Genomic DNA, 26244 nt, shown 5'->3' on the forward strand with positions numbered 1-26244 from the left:
TGAGGTAGTTTGGACTTTTAGGTGATGGTCTAAGTCTCCAGCATTTTAAAGAAGAAACTGGATTATAGCTATACATATATTTAAAGGCTTAAAATATATAAATTACTCCAAAGACATTTTTTTATTTTACTTCCACCTCATCAGATTTTTTCAACTACTTCCAACCTATTCATGGATATAAAATGTATTATACATTTCAAACTCTTTTTATGTTTCTATGGACTGTCTATCACTAGAGAACCTCTTTTTTTTTCAGCAGGAAAAACATTAAATATGCAGGATTTTCTTTATCAATAAAGATTGATATTTCCAACAATTAGGGCCAAAGTGAAATATTGCAATGAAAATATTACAGCCTTGACCGTGTCAGAATCAAATTTAATGCATTATTTTACGCACAAAGAAAAAATTACACTTGTATATTTTGCAAGATTAGAAATCCAAGCCTTCACTGAAATTTCCCTAAAATTTACGTGGTTGGTACACTTAAAACTTATTTTCCCTTTATTTTGAAGGTAGAGGCTTTGATCTATTAGGTATTAATTGAAAAAAGCATGATAATATGTCATGATTACAGTATACGAAAAATATGTGGTTACAATGGGAGTCAATGGGGCAAATTTGGTCACAAGGTTACTAAGTGTCAGTATGACACATAATATATCTCCTTTTCTATACACTTCTGATACACAGGACTTTGGAATGGAGCACATAAACAAGAAAAAACAATAGTGGATAAATATCATAAAGCTTGCCTTTAAAATGACCGGAATATTGAGAGGCGAACAAATAAAAACTCCCAAAATGTCACTTTTGGTCACAAAGATGCTCCGAGGGTTAAAGTAATACCTCACAAATTTTTCTTATATATTTTAAAAGATCATGGCATCTGATTTTCACACTAAAATTGTCTCTTTTATGCAACAAATATGCAGTTAAAAAAGTACTGTACAAGTAAATGCATATAAATGATAAAGTTGCTCTATAGATGAAAATGAAACCCAATGGGTTATAATTTTTGGGTATCTTTTTATTGTGTGTGGAACCTACGTTAAGAGGGTTTCTGAATTATTGAGGTTACCACCGTAGGTGTGGTTAGTGATGTCATCTCATCAGCCCTGAGTCATTATTCTGATGATGAAATGCAGTCATGGTTCTTCTAGGGATTGGGTTATCTGGTGACTGGTGACTGAATGTTCTGGCTCTCATCTGATCTGATGTGTGTTTTTAATCTGTTCTTACCAAGCAGGCAGTTTAGATTCAACCCAACAACCCAAGTCATAATGATTATTACCAGCTAAACTGATACAGCCAACGTGTCAGGGGCGTCAAACTCATCTTAGTTCACTAGCCAAATACGGACCACTTTGATCTTATTTGGGCTGTAGATTTTAGGCAGGGAAAATAATTAATTTCAACATTATTGTGCCCTGGTTTTCATTTCTACATATAAATGATTAGTAAACTATGTACGACAACGACAATATCCAAGCAATAAGTCACAGGTATCGATCTTAGCTTATATTTCCTTGAATTTTTTCACCAATTTTCATTTAATTCAGGGGGAAAAGTTGAGTTTTTTACACAATTTGTGATTTGAAATGACTGCTATCGTGTAATATATATATATATATATATATGTATATATATATGTTAATAACCGATTCCAATAATGTAATTTGCCCCACACTCCTTGTTTGTACGTGAATTGCAGATCGATTAGATAGCTAGCGAGTTAGCATTAGCTTAGCGGCTAACCTGTGAGCTAGTCGAATATGTACGAAACAGGGAACACTGATCTATATTACTGTGTAAAATGAGTGAAACATGAAATGAACATTGTTGACCAACTAAAAACACTTATAGACAGTGCTTACACAGAATGGAGGTTCGCGAGCCATTTTTATTAGGTCCTGACACATCACGGGAGTACTTTCTCTTACTTTCGGTTTTGACAGGAAGTTATCCGATTTAAAGGTCCAATTAGTAAGCCCAAATAATATTCTTTCCCACCACTATATAGCGCTGTAACACCACAAAAAATGTAAATTTACTAATGAAAGGCTTGAGGCAGAGTAGTACTTATCAATTTTCAATATCTGTGATATAACCAAGAAACGATATGCAAATATAATATCACCTATCTCTATTAAGTATTAAGTGTATCTGAGATATGCAAAGAACATATGAATCATCAGTACAGGGGTGGACTGGGACCAAAATTCAGTCCTTTTATTCCCCCACAAAACCTTAAAAGACTAGCTACCTTTTGCCAATAAATGTCCTTTTTGACACTTTTATCAAATTTTTGTTCATTCTTAACATTTTGCCCACTTTTCATTCCAATAGCCTGACTTTTGCGCAATAAATACCACTTGTTTGTTTTTTTTTCTTTCATTTTATCTCCTTTTGTTCAACATTTTGCCCTTTTTTAGTATTGTTTGCCACATTTTGCCCATTTTAGCTACCCATGCTATTACATACCACCTGGTTCCTCTTTATTTGTCAAATTTTTTGGCCAATCTTGACTGCTTTTTGCCCATTTTAGTGACTTTTCACTCTTTTCTTGCCACGTTATTGCCACTTTTGAAACATTTTGGGTTGACGGCCTACCGGGACATTGCCCGGTATGGCAGATGGCCAGTCTACCCCTACCTCACTACCTCCTTGTATCATTAAATAACTGCATTTTGTTTTTATTGTGGCCTTTGGTCAAAGATCAGCAAGTGAATTTGTCTGTGTCAGCTGATGTAATGTGTCCACAATAAATAAATAACTTTATTTTCATCCTTTCCCCCTCGAGAACTCGAACAAATGTGTCTGTTCTGATGATGAAAACAGATTGTTTATGGTGCTATGGGCATAGTTGACACCTCCTTGTTGTGATCTTCACCGTGGCTAAAGCTCCGCCACCACAACTGCTGTTGGAGTTAAACCATTACTGATTCATCCCAGGCCTCGTTCTCCCTTTTAGTCATTTCACCACAAGTGGGAAAACAGAAGCGTGGTCCCCTAATGGGAATTTAATGCACTTCAATGCACCTGCAGCCAAACGGAAAGAAAAGGGTTGCTGGTTTTTTTTTTTTTTTTCTTTTCTTTCCTGGCGCAGATGATGACTCACAGTGGATATTAGATCTTCACCGTCAGCAAGGTCGACATGTATCATAAGTAGAGTCTGTTTGTGGGCTCCAAATTGCAATTCAGACATTCAGTGCGCTTGTGTGCAGCTGTTGGGTTCGGAGCTCTGCTGGATGGATTGTTTCTTTTACTGGAACAGAAGTGCAGGCTTAATGTGGAGGAGAATGTGTGCATCTCTGAGGGTGTGTGTGTGTTCACTCGTTCTAAACTCAAGTGAGCGTTTGGATGAGCTTCTAAGCATCCTTCATGGCTACAAGATAATTGCAAACGTATCCCTCACACCACAACATTGATGCCTAATAATTAGTATATCTTATTAAACATTGGGCAGTAGTGTGTTTATATAAGAGGTGTGACATTTTTTTAATTCATATCATGACTCATTGCTGCTGATAGAATTTAAGGATGTTATTGGTTCATTTAGTACAGTGGTTCTCAAACTTTGTTGGCTCTAGTCCCCCCTTTTCTCTAATTTTTGAATCCAAGTCCCCCCTTTGTCCGACTAGAACACTTTGCTCAGAATTTTATGAAAAAGACAATTACAGATCACAATGATGAATGAATGACTAATAACACACATTTAGTTTCTCATTTTGTAAAAGAAACAGTATTTAGTGCCTCAATAGATTTATTCCTATAGTTTTTATCTCATTCCTGATGCAGGACCAAGACTGACTTTTGTGTTTATAGTTCATGTTCTTATCAAGATCATTTCTATCATCATTTTGTGTGTTTTTGATGTCTATTTCTGTATTTTGTTTTTTTTTAAAGTTCTGTTTCTCTTATTTTGTGTTTTTGGTGACGTTTAGTTGTTTCTTATGTTGTTTTTTTATGTTGTTTTTTATGTTTCTCTGTTATTTTTGTGGATTTAGTCGTGATCTATCCTTATCCTATTTATCCTTTATCCTTTATCCTCTATCTATCCTTTATTTATCCCTCATCCTTTATATTTATCATTATTATTATTATTATTATTGTTGCTGGGTTGTTCTTTGTTTTTTTATTTTTTGTTGTTGTTTGTTTTGTGCACCAACTACCAAGACAAATTCCTTGTACTGTCCTTAAAACTGTACATGGCCATTAAAAACATTTCTGATTCTGATTCTGATCTTGTGTATTTTTTCCTCATTTATTGTGTCTTTGTCGTTGTTTTTGTGTGTTGCTGGTAATAGTAGGTATTATTTTTATGTCTTAATGCATGTGTGTGTTTGGTGTCATTTTGTGTATTTTCTTGTTGTTGGTCTGTTCTTTTAATTATTCAGTATATTTTTCTCTTGTTTTGTGTGTTTTTGTTGTTGTTTTGTGAGATGCTGGTAATCTTTAGTATGATTATCATTTTTAACTAAAAACAAACATTATAAAACCACATACTTTTAATGCTTTCATTTGTTTATTTGCCTCTCTCTCTCTCTCTAGTACCCCCTGTAGTGCCATCGCGTACCCACATTTGAGAAACACTACCTTAGTGGGTGGTTGGAGAGATTTTTGTACTGTTGCCGTAGCATTTATTTTCCTTGACCTTTACGTATCCTATAAACAGCAAGCCACTTATTTAGAACATCTCTCTCTTTGCAAAAGCCAAAGTGTTTCCATACACTGGATTTTAATGGGGACTTTTAACATCTTTATCTTTAAAAGTGCTTAAAAAAAACACATCTATATAAAGTCTGCCATGCGGCATTTCCAATCGAATGCTTACCTTTTAAAACGATGTCAGATATGTCAACTTGCAGATCGATGTCAGTAATCAATGGTTTCCTCTGCTCTTTTTGCACTTCCTGTTCGATCAGTGGTTTTGACGTTTGTATCAGGACATAAATAGCTCAGAGGACACAACCCTCTGAACAGGGAACAACAATAAAACACAGTGAACAGGATGAGTGGTGTCGCACGCCTCTCCAAGGTGCTGGGCATCATAATGACCCTGTGTGCATCTGCCTGGCCAGTTTTGAGCACTTGCTGGGCATAAAACTGTCACCGCGTGGTAAGAAATGACCAGTGTCAGCCTCAAAAGATTTAAGTATGGATGGAGAGGAGAGAGAAGGGAATATAACAAGGGGACAAGATGGAACATGGAAGAGAGGAAGGAAGGCAAAGTTCTAGCTTATGCTCTACTTTTAGGTCAGCTCTACACACTACCCAGAATGCAATAAAGCATATGTGTCAAACTCAAGTCCTGTGGGCCAAATCTGCCCTTTAAAGCATTCAATCTAGCCCAAAGGAAGAAGTAAAAACCTTTGTGTAAAGTGTAAAAATCCCAAATTCCCAAATTGAATGAAACACTTCTTACAGTTTTCCCATATCACATAATTGCAGTCATTTCTAAACACTAATTGTAGAAAGAAGTTCTCCAAACAATCTCACAAAATTCCTTTAAGACACATAAAAATTGGTCACAAAATCAAGGATTTTTTTTTAAAGTGAAGATCCTGATGGGAATGATGTTGAAAACTAGAATAGAATAGACCTTTATTGATCTCCAGAGAGGAAATGTTGCAGCCAAACAATAGAATAGCAGACAGTAAGAACAAAAATAAATGCCAACATAAGATAATAGTGCAAAATGTCCGACTGCAGGACCGACATTAGTTACAAATTGTAAGATTATAATGAAGTAATATTATACGGGCGCAAATGACATGTTGTCAAGAGAATTAAGTTAGTTTTTTAAATGAATGTACCAGTTGAATTGTTCCAGGAAAATCACCACCGCTGAGCATCATTTTGACTTTACGACGATTGGTAATAAAACTGTGACCAAAAACATTGAAGTGAGAAAAAAAAAATATTTACATTGATCACTTCATCCTCGCTGGTGTTGTTAGAGCAGGGGTGACGACTCATTCTCAAAATACGAAGCAGTTTGATTCCAAGTGAGCCACATATTTTATGTGAGAAAAAAAAACAAAACATCTGTTTAACGTCATTGTGTCAACCTTTTGGAAGCCAAAATGTCAAGGTCGCATCAAGTGTCAAAAACCAAAATTTTCCAAATGTCTACGAATATTAATTGTACCAGTTCAATGCTTACATTTATGAAAAGCTCATCTCAAGTGGAGTATTTTATTTTATCAGACCGAAGCTGTACGATCTACCAGTAAAAAGATTGGTAGGGGTCAAAATTCATGGTGTCACAAAAAAAAAAAAAACCCTATTCCTTGGCCACTGGTACCATTGAACAACATTTCCTTTCAATGTGTTACCTTGACCTTCACTTTAGGTCATATTTAAGGTCAAGAACTCCTCAGAAAAGTGAACAAAGTGAGACCTCAACGCTCTCAGGATGACAAATTGCTATACAGTGCTCAGACTGGTACCATTGAACAACATTTCCTTTCAATGTGTTACCTTTACCTTCACTTTAGGTAATATTTAAGGTCAAGAACTCCTCAGAAAAGTGAACAAAGTGAGACCATAGCGCTCTCAGGACGATAAATTGCGATACAGTGCTCAGACTGGTACCTTTCAATTTGTGACCTTGACTTTTGGTCAAGGTCCGTCTTCTGTTTTTCTTGTATTATTAGTACTTTCAATTTAAGTAGTAAAAAGAACAAACTTGTCAACAAATCCAGAGACAGGTTGTCATTTTTGCCAATTTTTTCAATTTTCGATTGACAAATACATATTTGCCTTGCGAATACAGCTCTTGCCTAGTTATTTTTGTTTTCACTGTCTGCTATTCTACTGTTTTGCTGCAACAGTTCCCCTCTGTGGATCAATAACTATTCTGTTCTATTTTCTAGTTTTCAACGTCATTCCCTGTAGGATCTTCACTTTTTACAAAAACCTTCATTTTGTGACTAATTTTTATTTCATTTAAAAGCATTTTGTAAGATTGGAAGAACTTGCAGGACTTCTCTGGGGAAGGTGGTTACTGTGTTGAACAGTGAAGTTAAACAGTCAGTGGGAATAAATGAACCCCTGAAGTGCTCCGTCTTGCATCATGGTGAGATGATGCGATGGCTGAAGGAGCTGCCAATGGTCCATAACTCCTTATAGAAAGGGTGAGAGGAATTGACCAAAATCACTAGAATTTTGTCCCTCTTTCTCCTCTGTGTCCACAGTGATTTTTTTTTTCCTCACATAAAATCTGTGGGTCACTTTGGATGAAACTGCTTCGTATTTTGAGAACGAGTTGACACCCCGACTTTAACAACATTAACAACAATAACAGCGAGAATGAACTGATCAATGTAAAAAGATTTGGTTTTTTTATTCTCACTTCAATGTTTTTGGTCACAGTTGTATTACTTGGTGGTGGTGATTTTCCTGGAATAACTCAACTGCTCCATTCATTTCAAAAACTAGCTTAATTCTCTTGACAACATGTAATTTTGCGTCAGTATAATATTACTTCACTATAATCGTACAATAGATACTACACTTGGAAAGGTTGGAGGGTTCATCAAACAAAGAAGTGTTTCCTTACCATATTTCTGTATAATCTCATTACATTTCAGCCTTCAACAGTAATTGTTGCACCTCATTGTGCTTTGGAGAAATTACAAAACAGTCCTTTGTGCTCATTACAGACGGAAAACCATTGAAGGGAAAACAAAGGAACAGTTCGTTTTCATTTTGTCAGTTACTGAAATGCAGAAACCCCTGAGAAGTGAGAGCTTTTACTTCAAAAAATTAAGATACATTATGAGTGAGTGGTTGTTTCCAAAGGTTTTGAGAGACTTGCCTATAGTTTCATGAATAACGCTTGTTTTGTTTTTCCCTACATTTTGTCTCTTTTTGTTCCACATTTTTGCCCTTTTTCACTATTGTTTGCCAAATTTTGCTCATTTAAGCTACCTATTGTCATTACATACCAACTGTTTCCTCTTTTTTCTAATTTTTTTGCCACTCTTGACTGCTTTTGGCCCATTTGAGTCACTTTTCACTCTTTTCTTGCCAGGTTTTTGCCACTTTTGGACCATTTTTTGACACCTGTTACTCATTTACACATCGCTGTTAACCCTTTGTTTACTTTCTCACTCACGTCCTAATTGTTATTAGCAGACATCATGCTTACAGTGCACATGCATGAGCTTTTAAACATGGAGGAAAAATAGGCTTTGTTGAGTTTTCTTCCCTTCACTGTAACGCTTTCAGGCATCCTGAGTTAATGTGATTTTGAGTGATGAGATGCGCTCAGTGTGGCTCCGCACTCACAGAGGGGTTCCCAGTAGTTATACCTGTTAACCCACAGTTTTTTTAAGCGGCTGAGCCAGCTTCCCCACTGCGAGCCCGGAACTTTCAGCTCAGCGGGGGGGGACGAGGGGATCCACACTTTCCACTGAAATGTGCTGGAGTGTAAGAATAGTGCACATGGATGCACGTGCAAGTACAGATGTTGCGATAGTATCTAACTTTTCATGAGCAGATGAGTTCAACTTGTAGGTTTTGCAGTTAGCAGCTTCAAGACATTGATATCAGTGTATAATTATACACTTTTGATGCCTTTTTGGTGCGTTTTCAACCAAATATTAACATGAAAGGTCTGTTCTGCCCTCCAGATTCAAAGATAGAATAGATGATCTTGGTTCAAACAAGAAGGAGATTCGTATAGCTTTATCTGCCAAGCCTACATCGCTCTCTTTGAAACAAATCTCCAACATCTACATACACTTCACCTTCTCTGTCTTTTTCTCTTCAGACGTGAGTCCTCTCCTGATTTCTGATTGGTTCCTTCCTGCTTTGACTGATTTCTCTCCTCATGTCTCGTCTGTCCTGTTGATTCAATGAACAAAACCAGCCCTCATATCTCCATTCGTCATCTTGACGCAATACATTTCTTTTCTCAGCCTTAATGGGTTTGCCTTGGATCTTTTATGCGAGTTATCATCCTCCGTAAAAACAGTTGGAGTGAGGGCGCTGCGGTGGTTATGTAGTCTTTGCAACAATTAGTGTTCCTAGTTTTTAATGAGGACCGTGTTTGTTTAGTGTGCTCAAAGAGGCTGTGCCAGTGCTCAGCGTTTGCTCTCTAATTAGAAAATCTAACAGTCCCAAATGTTGAGTATCAACTGTTAGAGGGAAACAAAGCACTCAGCAGGACTTGTAGAAAGAATTGCAGCTCTGTCATCATAGAAAACAGTAGGTTTCATATATTCAACTTATAACAACTTGGTTTGACTGCAAAGAAAAAAAAACATTAGCCATTCCAATGACTCTCCCTGGTGGTCTAAAACAGAACTGTACCATTAAAAGACTCACGGAGAACCACCTACCAACCAGCATCAGCTGCAGATACCTTTCCTGTGCGTGTGCGTGTGTGTGTGGGGGAGGGCACGTGTGACACACAGGGAGCCACCATCAAGATGTTGACAAGGAAAACAACACATGTGAGCCAAGAATCTGATTATCCTGCAAGAAAAGAGGCATGAATGTAGATTAAAACCCAGAGCAAATGTATTATTTACTTATTTATTTTCTATTTAGAAGTTTGCAATTGGCAGCTCCCTTTGTTTCCAAGTTGGCATAAATCACAGTGTCCAGATAATCCGGTTTACATCAATTAAAACCTTTGTTGTCATCGTGTAAGTTTTAATTAAAACAAGTGAAATATGCTGCATGTGCAGGAGAGTATGCAGGAGACGTTAAATGGCGTGTTTTTAATTATTTTCCACAATAATTGTCTTAAACTACAGACACTTCTGAGGAGGCTGGTTGACGGAGTTTGCATGTTCTTTATGTTTTGTCACGGCAAATTTGCGGTTGCCCTCATTTGGAGACATGACTTGTGCTCTGGTTGAATGACGAAGTCCAGTCAAAGCATGATGATTTTATAAAAAGGATTTATTATAAACTAAATGAAAAAGAGTATTAAAAAAAGGTCTTCCATCCTGTAGGAAGGGCAAGCGGCCAGCAACTAACTGGAAAGTTCCACAGCTTATACAGATAGAGAAAAGTCCCACCCTGATGAGAGGAAAAGGAGGGGGTCAGGATTCTGTGATCAGGATCATTGATCCAGATAACTGCCAATATCTGACAAAGAGGAGATTTGCGCTCGCTTAAAGGGGACATATCATGGTTTAAAATCCTTTCTTTTTACATATAAATCATACAGTTGTGGTCTATATAAAGCGGAACTGCAATGCTTGGGTCTGAATTTCTCATTATTATAGCTCCACAGGCCCCTTTTCTGATGTGCTTCTGAGAGCAACTCGTTTTGGTGCGGTCTCTTTAAATGCAAATGAGACACTCCATACCCCGCCCCCTCTTCAGGTGACACTCGGTTCAACTCCACCCTGCTCGGCCATTTTTGTAGTTTGATAGAAGAGATACGGCTATGTAGCGACGCATAAACTTTTTATTCAGAGGTTATTTACAAAATGTCAACAACAGAAGACTTGTCCATCCAGCCTTACATGTTCGAGCCAGAGTCTGACCCGGCGGAGCGAGATGAAAATGAAGATGATGAACCTGCAGAACCCTAACAAGTGAGCTAACACAAGCACCGAGCTAACACAAGCACCGAGCTAACGCTAGCGCCAAGCTAACGTCACGAAATGCATTTTAATACAGTCTTTTCAAAGACAAAAACGGCAAAATGAAATGCCTAATGAAAATTTTGGACTTAAATTAAATCACGTAGGCCATATCATCAAGGATCTAAAACGAGCACACCGCTAACATATGAAGTCTGAAGACGGTTCAACTGCTAATGCTAACAAAACAATGACAGGGACGTCTTATCATCACACTTTGTAGTGTTATTTACAGCTTACCGAAGTGCTCTGTTCGTCGTCTCCAAAGATAGAAGGAATTGAACCCTCAATCAGACAAAGTCTTTCTGTAAATCCTTCTTTATACTGGTGGAGGTTGCAGAAGCAGTCATCCTTGAAGTGCTTTGCGCACACAAAAATGACCTTACCTACAGATGTGGGTACATTTCCGTAAAAAATAAAACTCAACCAGGCACTTTGAAAAGGTTCTGATGCTGGGAGACGTTGTAATGAAGCGTGTGGGTTACTACATCCAACAACCGAACATTTTGATTTATCCTCTCGTAAGTTCGGCATCCTTGAGCTTGGACTACAAAATAAAAGCGAGAAATAAAAATGGCGGATTGCTCGAAGTGTTGGACCTGGAGTTGATGTACTAATTTGGCAGTTCCGCTGCAAATACTGTGATGTAATAGTTCAAAAAACGTAATAGAGAATCGAAAAATCAAGATTGAAAAATATGAGCAAAACAGAGTATAAAGATATCTACGGAGCACCTGAAGAGACTAATTTGATTTTTTCTGTACTTCTAAACACTCTAAATATACAACAAAATGCATTTAAGGGCTAAAAAAGTGGATTTAGCATGATATGTCCCCTTTAAGTGATTCTATCCCTCACTCTCTTCATCTTTTAGCTTCTTTTACTCATTTACTAGAACGTGTTTACATATTTGTGGATTCCTCCTTAGATCATTTGCAACTGTAAAATGCTACAGTGACATTCATCACCATGGCAACAGGATTTCAGGAACTATTTTGTTTTTTGATGTCTGATGTGTTAACTTTACAGCAGTTGCTGTTTTCTTGTGTGTTATCTGAGGTTTTTTACTCGACATCCTGTGGCTTCAACTAGTCAAATGAACGTGTTAACAGGTGGTCGTCTGATGATGTGTTTCCATGTCAGTGAGCGAGCTCCATCTGTTGAGGAAAATAACTGCATTATACAGCAAATGTGCTTTACCTGGTTTATTTGGCAAGGGGAGCTAAGTCTTTAGTTTGAATAACATTAGCTGTTAGCATCAGTGTATTATTTCTACTGACTATAAGAGCTGGAAACTGAACGCATACACGCGTCTGCTCACTTGTTCTTGGAAGATTTAACTCCATTGGTGGCTCGTCGTAAGTTTTTTTTTCACTATTCCTACTCCCTTTTTTCTACCTTTCTCTCCGAATCAACTCATCTGACACGAGTTGTATCTGTCTGTCTGTCACTTCTCATCCCCCCCATTCTGTTGCTTCCCACCTCCCTCCTTTTTCCAGGCGGTTGACTGGGATGGCGAAACCAGACTGGGTGTATTTTTAGCGCCACCACAGATGGGGCCATGGCAGCATGTCAGCGACCAGAATGTTCTTTATCCCAGCTGTCAGGGACCAAAATGGATCCCGTCCACTCTGGGAGAGAAATGCAGGGAATGGTTCATGGGCGGGGGGAGGAAGAGGAGACACCCCCTCCATCTCCTCCTTCACCCCTCAGATTGAGGTTTTAATTGCATCCTTTGGTGTGGCTAAATAACTCCAGCTCGGGAAGGTGCAAACGCAGAGGAATGCTTGCAGGTGCTGTGTCAGCTCCTCAGTGGGAGCTGTAACTAAACCTGAGCTCAGGAAGAGGTGAAATAGTGGGTCAGGCCAATGGAGCAAGACTTAATTTCTCACAAAAGCAATGCTCGAGTAAACATCCAAACCAATGAGCTGCAGTAACTGCTCTGAGAAATGTTGAAACCTTTGCAAAACTCTGCACTCGTCCATTCTGGGGGAAGTGTAACTATGGTGAGCCTCCAACCGTATCATGGACAGCAGGGACCAGGAGGCTGCAGAGGGAGAGGAAGATGCTGTAAGCCTCAGCTGTGGGTCAAACAGTCAGCTTCTCACAGTCTGCAGAGACGCTAACACTCCGCAGCACCAAGCCTGCTGTCTGTGTGTGTGTGTGTGTGTGTGTGTGTGTGTGTGTGTGTGTGTGTGTGTGCGTGTGCGTGTGCGTGTGCGTGTGCGTGTGTGTGTGTGTGTGAGTGTGTGGATATCATAGTGTGAGTGACGGGAGGCGGGGAGGAAAGCAGGTGATGGGTAGTGGGATAAACTCTCTCTGAGATCAGCCGCTGTGCACTTTGTCGGGCTGTCATGTTCCCTCGAGCCCGCTCAGGTTGTGAAAGAAGTCATCGCTTACTTTACTTCCAGTCTTGTTCCAGTATATGACAGAAAACAGCGAAAAATAGTCGAAGCAGAGAAAAACAATCTGTGGCTTTTTAACGGCGGGAAACGAGTAAATCAGAGGTCTTGCATTCTATTCCTGGAGGGATGCAGCTCAGCGTCTTCTAGCTCAGTGTTTCTCCTACAGAAGAGAGAGAGAGAGACATCCGGCGTGAGATAACTGGAAAGGATAAAAACTATAAAAATACATCTATTCAGGAGCCAAAAAATCAGAGTTTTTCAACCTTGGGGTCGCCTGAAAGTTCTGAAAAATTAAAATGATGTTTTTAAATTTTGGAGTTTTTATTCTTTAAAAAAAAATTAAAAACCAAACAACACACAATCTTAGACAACTGTATTTCTATACTTTCACTTTGTGAATATTAGTGCAACTAAAATGCAGTCAAGAAAAAAATTATCTGAGCTCAAACATGATCAAAAACTAATTCTAGAAAAATGTCTTTGGGGTCGGCAGAAAGTTTTGACGTCAAAATGTGGTCACAATCCAAAAAATGTTTGGGAACCACTGCTTCTTTCTTTTATTTACAAATTGAGAGAAAAACATAGAAAATACTCCAAAAACAGTAATACATAAAATTACTCTATGAAATTATAGAAAATGACAACAAAAGTACACAAAAAGACGAGAAAGACATGAAAAAGGACTCAGCAAACCCACAGTATAAACAAACAAGCAAAATGACAACAGAAATACATAAAAATGACCCCAAAAAATGCAAAATGACAGCACAAATATACAATTTCACTCCATAAACATATAATTTACAGGAAAAATACACAAAATGACTACAGAAATGCACAAAATGCCTCAAACATACACAGAATGACAGAAAAACACAAAATTACTGTGAAAACTTTGTTTGCTTTCCTGTATTAATGCTCCGATAGCTCATTATTCTAAATGTGTGTGTGTGTGAGTGTGTGTATGCGACTAAGCATCATCATAAGCAAGTACAGATAAAATAGGGGATGCAATGTCTGAACACCATCTCCAAAGACGAGATGTTCTCTCAGCCTTACATGTGTTTTACGTGTGTTTATTATCATTTTTGCTAATATCCCATGGTGTCATTCTGATACAGCAAATCCAATGCAAATGAGTGCTTTCATGTCAATTTTCTTTAAAGAAAAAAGGCAAAGATCAATATTCTCTGCTTTTAATATTTTTTCTCCATGAGGCAAAATATCCCATTGGTGGGGAGCAGTTCAATACGGCATCTCTCATTCAAATGCTCTAATCAAGCCCCAAGGTCTTCTTTTGTGCCTCGTCGCAATCTGAACCTCATTTCCAATCACTGTCCCTCAAGGCAAGGTAAAGCAGTCCTGGAGTACACGAGCAAAGGCTTTAAGTGACGGGAAATATTGATATTGAAGTGTAGGCAAGACATGAAAGCCAAAAAGGTGAACACACAAGCAAAAAAGGCCTGCAGTGATGACAACCCACATATGAACATAACATAAGCATCTCTAGGAAAGTGCTGTGTGTAGGAAGACGGAGCAGAAAAAAGTTACATCGCCTGAGAATACTCAAAACTGAATTTTGTTAGGGGGAAAACTAAGCTGCACAGTACTGGTTAGACTAAAACTGCCCATTTGTTAGTGAATAACTTTAATCAGCTTTAAAACTATTGAATAAATAGTGATTTTAGATCAGCAGATGGAGGCTTCACTGTTTGGATTTTGCAGTTTTCATGTCAATGAGTGCTATAAAGTTGCCAAATCTTATGTCTGATTGCGAGATTTGTTCAGAAATCAATGGAGTAACACAGCTGGGAACAAGTTAGCAATTACATTTTGTTTCATTCCTCCTCAAACATTAAAATAGTTTGAAGAAAGTGTTTCTGATTCAGTTATAATACTGTCATGGGATGAGGCTGCAGTTATTGACAAGCAGGAGTGAAGCTGGGGAAAATTTCACATCATGAAGTGGCTGTATGTTTTGAATGTTTTGCCTCTATTTCTTGACTTTTTAAAAATTCATTGTTGCTTTTTATGTGTTTCGACTTGCGTTCACTTTATTTTGCGTCAAACAAGTCTCCAAGATTGGATATTTGTATCACAGCAAATGTGATTATATCTGATTTGATACATGATAAATGATCCATTTTTAAGTCAGCATTTAAAATAATGACCAGTCTGAAAGAACAGAGTTTTTGTGTGTTTTTGTGAGCATTTTGCCTATTTTATCCCCCCCTGTGATTTTGTATATTGTGTTTGGAGTCATCTTTTGTATTTTGTGTATTTTTCTGTAATGTATGATTTTGGGGGTCATTTTGTGAATTCATATTGTAGTTTTGTGTGTTTTGGGAGTCATTTTGTCTGTTTTTGTTGTTGTTTTGCATATTATTTGATTCATTTTAAGCTTCTGAATATGTCTGGTACTTAATACTTTTTCAGGCTTGGATATCTTTTTGCTGGAAAATAATGTTTTTCTCTTTCTTTTTTTATTTTATTGATTCTTTTTGATAAATTAATAAGAAGTGTAACTTTTTAAAACTTTCTGGCCTGCAGTACCACTTCCTGGCAGCAGGCGTCACAAGCGGGGTTGTAGTCACGTGACTGTGACGCACAGGAAATAGTCGTGGTATCAACGCTGCAGCTTTAAGGTAAAATCCAGTAGATTAGTTCCACTACATTGCAACTTTTTTTTTTTTTTTACTGCGTGTACACGGTTATTTTCACTCTAAATGGTTACACCGTTAGCATCCCTTTGTTATTTTTTTTGTTGTTTTTGTTAGCAGCTAAGCTAATGTGCTAGCAGTGTGTAGGAGTTCCCATAGCGGACATTTAAAGCTCTGTTTATACCCTCACGTTTATCATAGACTGTTTCCAATATTTAATATTTTTTCCGTGTGTGTTTGAGCATTTAAAGCCCGTGACAATGGAGCAACGAGCCCTGAAGAACCCATACGCGGACTATGACGGCACACAGGCTCTGTTCGACTCCCAGGGGCAGGTGCGAGCATGCGCAGTGGGAGGCTCACTGAGAGTTGTTTATGAACGCGTTCTTTTCCGTCCAGATGTGCGCAGAGTTTGCCCAGCGGCTCAGCACCAAGGTCAGCGAGCTTTTACTAATCATGGAGAAGGGACTGAAGGCTGCTGATCCCAGAGACTGCACCACATACACAGGCTGGGCAGGTAATGACAGGGTTAACCAGGGTTCATTGTGTTTGTGTAACTGATAATTAATTAGACAAATTTGCATTGCCACGACATGCAAGTGGGAATGTGAAAAAAGAATGACACAAAAATTTGGTCAACAATTTTCAGAAGATTTGATTAACTTCTAAATTTCATAAATTTTGCCAATAAATTCATTTTTCCATTTTTAAAACTGATCCAGATTGAAACCTCCAATCCACGTGTCAAACTCAAGGCCCAGGGGCCAAATCTGGCCCTTCAGAGCGTCCAATTTGGCCCTTAGGAGGAAGTAGAAACATCATTTATTGTATAAATTACCAAAATATTCAGTTGTAGATATCTGAAATTCACAATTTTTGATTAAGTTCCACAATATTTTTGGGGGCTCGTAGTTTTTCTACGCTTATATCACTAGAATGCAATCATTTTTAAATGCAAATTGTGAAAAGAACTTTAAAAAAAAGTTCCAAAAATCTTGCAATTTCTTGCAAAAAAAAAAATTCACAAAATTCCTTTCCACTAAAATTGGTAACAAAATCAAGAAGTTCTGAAGTGAAGATCCTGAAAACTAGGGCACAATTATGTTAAAATTGCTCTTATTTCCCACCTCAAATCTGTGGCCCACTTCAGATCAAACTGGTCCTTAATTGGCATCTAAACTAAAATTAGTTTGACACCCCAGATCAAAAAAATGTCATTGAATTCTGTTTATTAGTTTTTGAATTACACTGTTCAAAAACAAACAAACAAACAAATAGACAAATAAATAATCAATGTTGGCAAAATCATCACCGTTAGTATTAAATTGCAATACTCAAAAACTCTCAGTATTTATTTAAACTGAATATACAGTAGTTGTGTTTTCAGTATGTTTTCATGAAATTCCTTGTGAATTTTTATTAAAAAATATTAATATTCTAGCTTGTTTTCACTTGTTGCAGAGCTTTTACATCTCAGTGGACCTTCCTCTTGTTTCACAGGAATCGCTTTGCTCTACCTGCACCTCCACAACGTGTTTAAGGACGCCTCCTTCCTGCAGAGAGCTGAGGAACACGTGAGCCGCAGCCTGAAGTGTCTGACCCGCCGCCATGATGTCACCTTCCTGTGCGGCGATGCAGGGCCTCTGGCTGTGGCTGCGGTCGTCTTCCACCGCCTCCAAAAGCAGCAGCAGAGTGAGGAGTGCATCAGTAGGTTGGTTTGAAGGGACTAATACTCAGTCATTACTGCGTTGTTAGGGCTGGGCGATATATCGTGATTCAAAACACACAAAACTACTACAAAAAAATTTAACAAAAAAGTAATACACAAAAATTACTCCAAATAACACAAAACGACAACAGTAATACACAAAATGACTCAAAAAATATACACAATTACAACTAAAGACCAGAAAAACTAAAAATTTATTCCGCAAACCCACAATACTGACAACACAAATACACAATATGACTCCAAAAAACATACATTTTACAGTAAAAATACAGGAAAGGACTACAGAAATGTACAAAATGCCTCATGACAACCAAGACGACAACAAAAAATGCACAGAATGACAGAAAAAAACACAAAACAAAAGCAAGAATACATTAAAAATACAAATAATTGCATAATTGCAGGAAAATACAGTAAAAGACAAGAAAAACACACAAAACAACTCAAAACCAAAACAAAACGACAACAGTAATACACAAAAAATTACTCCAAATGACACAAAACAACGTAAAACAGACACAAAATGACTCAAAGAAGTATATACTAAATTACAGAAAAGGACGACAAAAGTACACAAAGTTCTTATAGGGAATCCTACAGCTGCCTTTTTCCCCTCTATTTGCAGCTCATATGCAGCCGAGTGGACTTGGTTAATGGTCCGGATCCAGTTTAATTAACTAGCAGAGCTGGAATTGTGATCACATTTATGACACCATTAATTGTATACGGTTAGAGGTCATCATGAAGAGAGAAAATCTATTTAAAGACGAGGCTCGGTGATTCCAATCGTGTGTTCTGTGCTCGTCTGCCAGACTGCTGCAGTATCACCAGACGGTGGTCGAGGGGTCCGGCGGGTTGCCAGACGAGATGCTGTACGGGCGCATGGGCTACATGTCCGCCCTGGTGTTCATCAGGCAGCAGCTGGGGGAGGACAGGATCCCCCTGCAGTACATCCAGCAGGTGGGGAGGAGCCAGGGGTGGGGTCAATTACATTTTTCAATTATGATGACTGGCATTTTTTCCAATTACAATTAAAATTACAACATTATCCCCCCCCCCCCCCCCCCCCCCCCCTCAAAGTCAATTATAATTATTACATTCTCAATTACTAAAGTTAAAATTCAATTAGTCACAATTACTGAACCTTCAATAAATAAGCCTATAAATCGTCACCTTTCTCTTGTGTTAGCTTTCTGTTAGCGTCTCTAATGATAACAGGTCAGTTTTGACACGTTCTTAACCCTCGGAGCATCTTTGTGACCAAAAGTGACATTTTGGGTGTTTTTATTTGTTTGTCTCTCAATATTCCGGTCATTGTTTGGGCTTGTTGGATAACATTTTGCCGATATTTTTTTTTTTTTTTTTTTTGTTTTTCTATTTGCCTAATTCCAGTGTATTAAGTGTATAGAAAAGGAGATATATTATGCATCATACTGACACGTAGTAACCTTGTGACCAAATTTGCCCCATTGACTCCAATTGTAACCACATATTTTTCATATACATGTAATCATGACATATCATAATGATTTTTTAATGAATACCTAATAGATCAAAGCCAAATGAAAGGCAAAATACTCTATGTTTTAGGTGTAAATGATCCCCTACCACCCAGATACATTTCCATAAAGTTTTAGGGATATTTCAGCAAAGGCCTGGATTGTAAAACTGTCCTTGTGCCAAAAATAATAATGCCTTAAAATTCAATTCTGCCCTCAATAAATGACACGGTCAAGGCTGTAATATTTTCATCAAAAATATTTCACTTTGGACCTCATTTTTGGAAATACTGCATATTTAGTGTAAAATTAGAGATTCTCATGATATAAAAAGTCCATAACAACATAAAAATGGTTTAGAAAGTTATAATAAACTTTCTATCTATGGATCGATCTGAAGTAGTTTAAATCAGGGGTTCTCAACTGGTCTAACCCTGGGACCCACATTTTACCACCGTCATTAAATTGTGATCCAGTTTTTTTCATAGAATTCAACCACAAATTAATTTTTTCTCAATTACCTGTTGAAAACACATGTATATAATCTTTTTTTTTTTTTTTTTTTTTTTAAATCTGAGCCTTTTTTCTGTCAGTATACCTCTAGATTTATTTTTTATTTTTTTTAAATGGTAAATGTTCCTCAAGAGAACTGACACAGTGGGAAGAGTTGATATGAAACATATTTTAATAGTAACTACGCATGTGTATGCCATAGAACTGTAACATGGTTCCACAGGTTTGCCTTCAATTAAATTGTAATTGACAGTTTTTATAAAATTTCCATGCAAATTACAATTACAAAGTAAATAATAATATATTTTTAATTACTGTCTGTAGCCAGACAGGAACAGCTTCCTTCAGTTTCACCAGAGCCATTAGGGCCTGGAATTAACTCCCAATAAAATGCTCTGTTTTTGCACAATTAGAAAATAGTAAATAGTTTTATACATTCTAAGTTTTATTTATTTGTTGAAGAAAGTTATTAGTGTGAGCTGTCATAGTTTTCTTCCTACTAAATCTCAAAATCTATTAATTTTTTGTGTTTTTCTTTATTTTCAAATTATATTACACTGGTAGAACATGTAATTTATGGAGAGAAAATAAGCTGCCAAATATTGGAAGTCTAAAGGCTAAATATTAATTCTGCAGAGCCATAGTGATGACTGTCTGTTCTTTTCATCCATCATTTATTATTTATCGTGTGATTGAAGCTTTTATTGATCAGCTTCAAACTGCCCTCACTGGTGGAATGTGGTAATCATAGTTCTACCTTTGCACTTTCAGGCCCTGCTCGTGTCGATGCACCAACCGCTCCCATTTATCCACATTGATTCCTTCCAATTGCACAGATTAGGAGGGTTTGTGAGCCGGGATCTGTTATTTCCTTCCTTCAGATCAGCGAGGCGGTGCTGGCCTCTGGTGAACACCACAGCAGGAAGTGTCACATCCAGAACCAGAGCCCCCTGATGTACCAGTGGTACCAGGAGCAGTACGTTGGTGCTGCTCATGGCCTGGCGGGGATTTACTACTTCCTAATGCAGGTAGAGACGCCCACTTTCTCCTACTTTAGTGTTTGGCAGAGGTGGAAAAAGAAAAAAAAGTGCAAATGTTCAATGAAACCCAGAGTTTACCATTTATAAAAACTTGTAGAATACTGGTAAATAGGAATAAGTTAAATCTGTTTCCCTTTATAAACACCTGGATAATTAAGTGCTCAATATAGATTACATTTGTAAATAAAATGTTTTAAGAAAAAAAAGGCAAATGTTCATTTAAACCCAGAGCAGCTTTGAGTTTAACATTTTTAAGAAAAACTGGAAAATGTTAACTATAAAATTCATAGACCTGACTAACAAAAAAAGCTCCTCCTCCTCTTCCTTCTCCTCCTCCTCCTATTCTTCCTCCTTCTCCTCTTCCTTTTCCTCCACTTCTTCTTTTTCTTCTTCTTCTTCTTGCTCTTCTTGCTCTTCTTCCTCTTCCTCTTCTTCCTGCTCTTCCTTCTCCACCACCTCTTCTTCTTCTTCTTCCTCCTCCTTTTCCTGCTCTTCCTCCTCTTCCTTCTCCTCCTCCACCTCTTCTTCCTGCTCCTTTTCCTCCTCTTCTTCCTCCGCCTTTTCCTCCTCCCCCACCTCTTCCTCCTCCTCCTCCCCCTCCTTCCTTCTCCTCCACCTCTTCTTCTTCTTCCTCTTTCTTTTTCCTGCTCTTCCTCCTCCTCCTCCTCCACCTCTTCTTCTTCTTCCTCTTTCTTTTTCCTGCTCTTCCTCCTCCTCCTCCTCCACCTCTTCTTCGTCTTCCTCCTCCTCCTCCTCCTCCCTACCAGCCGGGCTTCGTCTCCACGGACGACCCTCTGCACAGGCTGGTGAGACCAAGCGTGGACCACGTCTGCAGACTCAAGTTCCCATCAGGAAACTACCCGCCCTGCATCGGGGATGACCGGGACCTGCTGGTGCACTGGTGCCACGGCTCTCCAGGGGTCGTCTACATGCTGCTGCAGGCCCACAAGGTACTTTCAGAATAAGACGCATGCACCGATTAAAGGCCATTAATGGATCTCAATGTTTCAAAATGAAAAACTAGATGACTGTGATAGAGGCACAGTGCCACCCTGTGGTGGAGTTGAGTATTTATTATCTCTGTGCCTGTAAACAGATGAATTTTGATGTTTTTAAACAGGATTGACGTTTGATGTATAGTATGTATAGTTACACTAATGCAATATAATATAATATATACAGTTACTGAATTGAAATTGTAGAAGTACAAGTAAGTCATACATAAAATACTCAAAAAAAGTAGAAAGTAGCCTAATTAAATAGTACTCAAAGTAAAAGCTACAAGTTACTTTCACCCTCCCCATGTTTAATTTTGGTAAAAAATCTTGCCACAATTCTAGTTTATGTATAAACATAAAAAGGAAGACACCAAATCTTGCACAATTGGAACTGAATTTATTTTCCACAAAGGCATCTGTATAAAATAAAAGGTTTGTCAAAATGTACAATTATTTAAATAAAAAAAATCAATAAGATCAGTTAATTCAATTTAAAATAAAGAAATTCTGAAATAACTCCAATCAATGCATTATGTTAAATCTGATTGGTCGGCTTTTTAATTGTTGTCTGGTCCTTTAATTTTTTTGTAGTTTCACAATGTCCTTTGATCATTTTAAAACAAAAAATAATAATTTACTCAGTAATGGTTGGGTGTAGATATGCAATGAATTACTTTACTTCTTTTAAAATGTACTTAAGTACAAGCAAAATTACCCAACGACCCATAAAAGCAACTCAGTTACAGTAACGTGAGTACTTGGAGTCCATTACTTTCAACCTCTGCATATATTAAAAAAAATTACAATCACTACATACTTTATATAACATATTGTAATACATGTGACGATATCATTCGTATCATTCTTAATCTATTTCTCATTCCGCTTTCACCCCCTTTATTGACTGAACTCCATGGTAACATGGTTTCACAGAGAGAATACGGTGTGTGTGGCTTCAAATCATAATTTCTGCTGTGACTGAGAGGAAATCAATGGCGTAATAGTGAAAATAAATACTTTTAAGAATTTTTTAAATGATGTGAGTATCGTACTTTGTGTTCTTTCCCTTTCCCGTTAAAGACGTTCGGCGTGGCTCAGTACCTGGCGGACGCTCTGCAGTGTGGCGAGGTGGTGTGGCGCTTTGGTTTGCTGAAAAAGGGCTACGGTCTGTGCCACGGCGCAGCGGGGAACGCCTACACCTTTTTGGCCCTTTATCGAGAAACGCAGGAGCCCAAGCACCTTTACAGAGCCTGCATGGTGAGTGGACTGGAAGCTGTTTCTGCACCTAATGGACTAGTTTAGTGTCCAATCAAATCCAACTTTATATATAAAGCACTTTCAAAACCCAGGAAGAGAGGGACAAAGTGACAATATATAATATAAAGTACATACACTATAAGACAAACAATAAAACAAAACAAAATATAAAATAGTGTGTGTCTGCCACTCTGCAAAGCTGCTCTATCTTCTCAGATGTGATACTTGCACAATAACCTAATACAAGTTAACCTTATCTTGTGTTCGCTTTTTGTTAGCATCTCTAATAACCACGGGTCCTAAATCAGCTGTAGAATACACTAAAAACTAATATCTATCATCTAATTTCTATCCTATCTATTGGTTATTTTTTAGGCTTTCTAATCAATGAAAATATTGGTTTTTAATATATTTGGTGTGGGCGTCTGAGCCTTTTTTATGTTAGTATACCCCTCTATTTCAACTCTTTTTAAATGATCAAATATGGGAAAGCTTGATATGAAACATATTTCAATAATTGTTAATACATATGTGTAGAACTGTACATAAAACTGTAACATGGTTCAACAGTTTAGCGTTAAATTATATATAATTGACATTTTTATATATAATTTTCACGACAATTACAAAGTCAATTATCCTTATTATGTCAATTACAATTTAATTATGATTACAGCAGCAACAGATTGTTAAAATTGCAATTACAATTATAATTACGCCATAATTGTAATTCATTATCAATTACGCGACTGCAATTATAATTGACCTTTACCCTGCCAGACTCCACTCGGAAAAGCTGTTTTTTTTAGCTGTTGTTGACATTGTTGTTTGCGTTCCGCTGAGACGAGCCAGCTGCTGCTGATGTGCAGTGTTATTGTGCTGATGCTGTGTGTCTGTGTGTACAGTTTGCAGACTGGTGTATGGCCTACGGCACGCATGGATGTCGGACCCCGGACACCCCCTTCTCGCTCTTTGAAGGTAACAAAAAACAAGCAGCGCTCCGCTCTTCCCCTCTCTTTAACAAGGCCTATCATTTGGAACGCTGTGATGTGCAAACACAACAACAAAAAACAATCCAATGTGTCTAAATTGGCACCAGGACTCTGCTGTGATGAATCAAAAATGAGGTGCAGCAGAAAGTGTTAGTTTATGAGGATACTCTTTATTAGACATAGTCAGAGGTTTTGCTTTGCTGAATCAATCAATTCATTTATTACAGATGAACACAAATGAATCAAGTCATATCAAATCAATAGGAAAACAGGCACTCATTTAATAAACAGCTGCGGGCCTCAGGGTCGGATCACTCCTGGGCCCCAAACCTAGTTTTCTTAGCATTTTTTATTCAGTGTTGGTATCTGGTCTCTCCTTCCTTTGCCTGGCACATGGCTGCACATGCGTCTTCCTTTGTTATGATACGTTAGACATTTGTGATTGTCAGAGTCAAACATGAGCTCATCAGAGATAAAGACATACACAAATTCTATGGGTCAAAGTGGTTCTAAAGTTTATATCTAACAGTATTATTTTAAATGGAAGGTGTTTTACATTTAGAAATCACACTGTCAGTTATTGTAGTTTGTTAAAGATGACATTTACTGCTAATTTAAAGCAAAATCTGTACAATATTATTGATTGATTTAATGTTATTTATCATTTAGGGGTCTATTGTGTCTGCTTATTTGATTTATTAGGTATATGTATGTGTATTAAGTTTAGTATTTATATTTTGTGCGATTTGTTCTCAGACTTTCATTTTTTGTGTTAATCTGAGTGTCCCAGTTTTTTATATCTGATTTACATCACTTGTGTTATTGTTAGATATAGATTAAATTGAAATCAGATGTTTTGAAACTGTTTGTTCCAAAAAATAGGCTTTGAAAAAGTTGACCTGCATATATTTGATTATGGTTAATAAGAGCTATTGGACATTTAATTATCGTATGTTAAAAAAGAAACCATGAATAATATTTAATCCACATCATCACAAGCTTTAGAGGGGATTTAATAAATAGATGCTCTTCCTCCACTTCTTATTCCTTTTTCCTAAGTGCATTTGTTCACTGCGTTTAGGCATGGCCGGCACCATCTACTTCCTGGCTGACCTCCTGCAGCCCAACAAGGCCCGGTTTCCAGCCTTTGAGGTGTAGAAGAATCACCTACATATCAACAAACACTCAATCTTTTCCCCTCTTCTTCTGACCATGGATATAAGATTGTTTATCTGTTTAAACCGGATGGACTTGCATCTTGTTTCCCCACTAGTTTTTGAACTTTAGCATTCAGCATGTTGATTTAATCATGCGTTTACATTGCCTGCATGAATCCCTGCAGTAAAAAAAAAAAGAAAAAAGTGGCACCTGAAGCCACGTGGGGGCAGCAGAGAGCTCGAAGATGACATCAGACGCGGTCAGTTTGGTGATATTTTGAATAAGTTAAGATGTATCTGTGTAAGGTTTTTGTATTGTAACATCTTTGTTTAGCTACTTAAAAACACAGTAACACAATACCATAAATGTTTTGAGGCTTCCTGTGAAAAGTTACTGTATCAAAGTGTCTTGAGTGACTGCAACATCGTTTTCCCCCCTATACCCCATCTCTTCTGTCCTGGGGGGAGGAGAAACCAAACACCCCCAGTAAAGGCGGAGTGGAGGGGGGGGTAAAAATAGAGCTCATCTGTCTAGAGACTCATGCTCGTCTCCAAATGTCCTGTGCTTTGAATTTGATGTTACACACTGCAGCTTCCACGCTTACACAGGCAATGACAAGCTGGATTTACAGCAGCCAGTGTTACTGTTGGTGAATGATCTAATCCTAATCTGCACGCTTCCAGTTTCACCTCAAACTTCTCAATACTTTCTTCATTATTATTGGTATTACTGTTTCCTAATCTCTAAGTATGAGTCTGAATAAAGGTGTTCAATGATCAACTATTCTCAAAATTAAAGGAAGAAGTCTTTCTTGAAAGAGCTTCAAGGCTTTTTCCAGGTTACTGCCACCATCATGGAACAGAGACTGGAGAGGCAACACTGGTGTTGATGGTGAGCCTCCACTCCCAGTCATTAACTGGTTTCACTGAACCTTTAAACAGGTAAGTATTGATGGTAATCCTCCATAGAACCATTGACAGGTAAGTTTTAAACAACTAATGTGACAAATCTATCAACAACTGACAAGAAGAGCAAAAAATGCCCTTCAGATTCACTAAATCACCCAGATTCCATCAGTTTGGATTGAATCAATTCCAGATTGGAGAATAGTTGTTATAGTAGGTGAACAAAGGTGGTTATATTTAACCATAAGAGGAGGAGGAGCTGCGTAGCTGTTAAAAATACCCCCCTGTAAGGGAAGAGGCTGTGGTCCCTGAGCCTTTCTGAAGCTGCCATTCATCTTCATTTATCTGTTCATCTTCATTTTAATGAGCAGATATGGAAGTGGAGGTTTATTTGTCTGCGAGGGAAAGTCTCAACTGTAAGAAATTGTGCGACGAGTCGACACTACTGTGGTGGTACAAAAATAGCCACGTC

At 37.8% G+C, this 26244-nt stretch overlaps 1 protein-coding gene across 4 annotated transcripts in view; it reads left to right on the plus strand.

Moving 5' to 3' along the window:
• lancl1 (LanC antibiotic synthetase component C-like 1 (bacterial)) overlaps positions 1 to 26188 on the plus strand; it is a 55679-nt gene extending 29491 nt beyond the window's left edge. Inside the window, exons 1-11 of one of the 4 annotated variants that reach the window (XR_003675488.1) lie at positions 15617 to 15663; positions 15921 to 16013; positions 16078 to 16195; positions 17179 to 17389; positions 18223 to 18370; positions 20304 to 20450; positions 21230 to 21412; positions 22541 to 22717; positions 23623 to 23695; positions 24791 to 25590; positions 25666 to 26188. Coding sequence is in view for 3 of the 4 variants with exons in the window: in XM_028466600.1 (XP_028322401.1) it covers positions 15939 to 16013; positions 16078 to 16195; positions 17179 to 17389; positions 18223 to 18370; positions 20304 to 20450; positions 21230 to 21412; positions 22541 to 22717; positions 23623 to 23695; positions 24791 to 24867 (1209 nt within the window). In the remaining variant the exon portion in view is untranslated. The other 3 variants (XM_028466600.1, XM_028466577.1, XM_028466591.1) reach the window with 3 other exon arrangements.
• The last annotated feature ends 56 nt before the right edge of the window (positions 26189 to 26244 follow it).

Source organism: Gouania willdenowi, chromosome 2 (genome assembly GCF_900634775.1).
Source record: "Gouania willdenowi chromosome 2, fGouWil2.1, whole genome shotgun sequence".
Lineage (NCBI taxonomy): Eukaryota > Metazoa > Chordata > Actinopteri > Blenniiformes > Gobiesocidae > Gouania > Gouania willdenowi.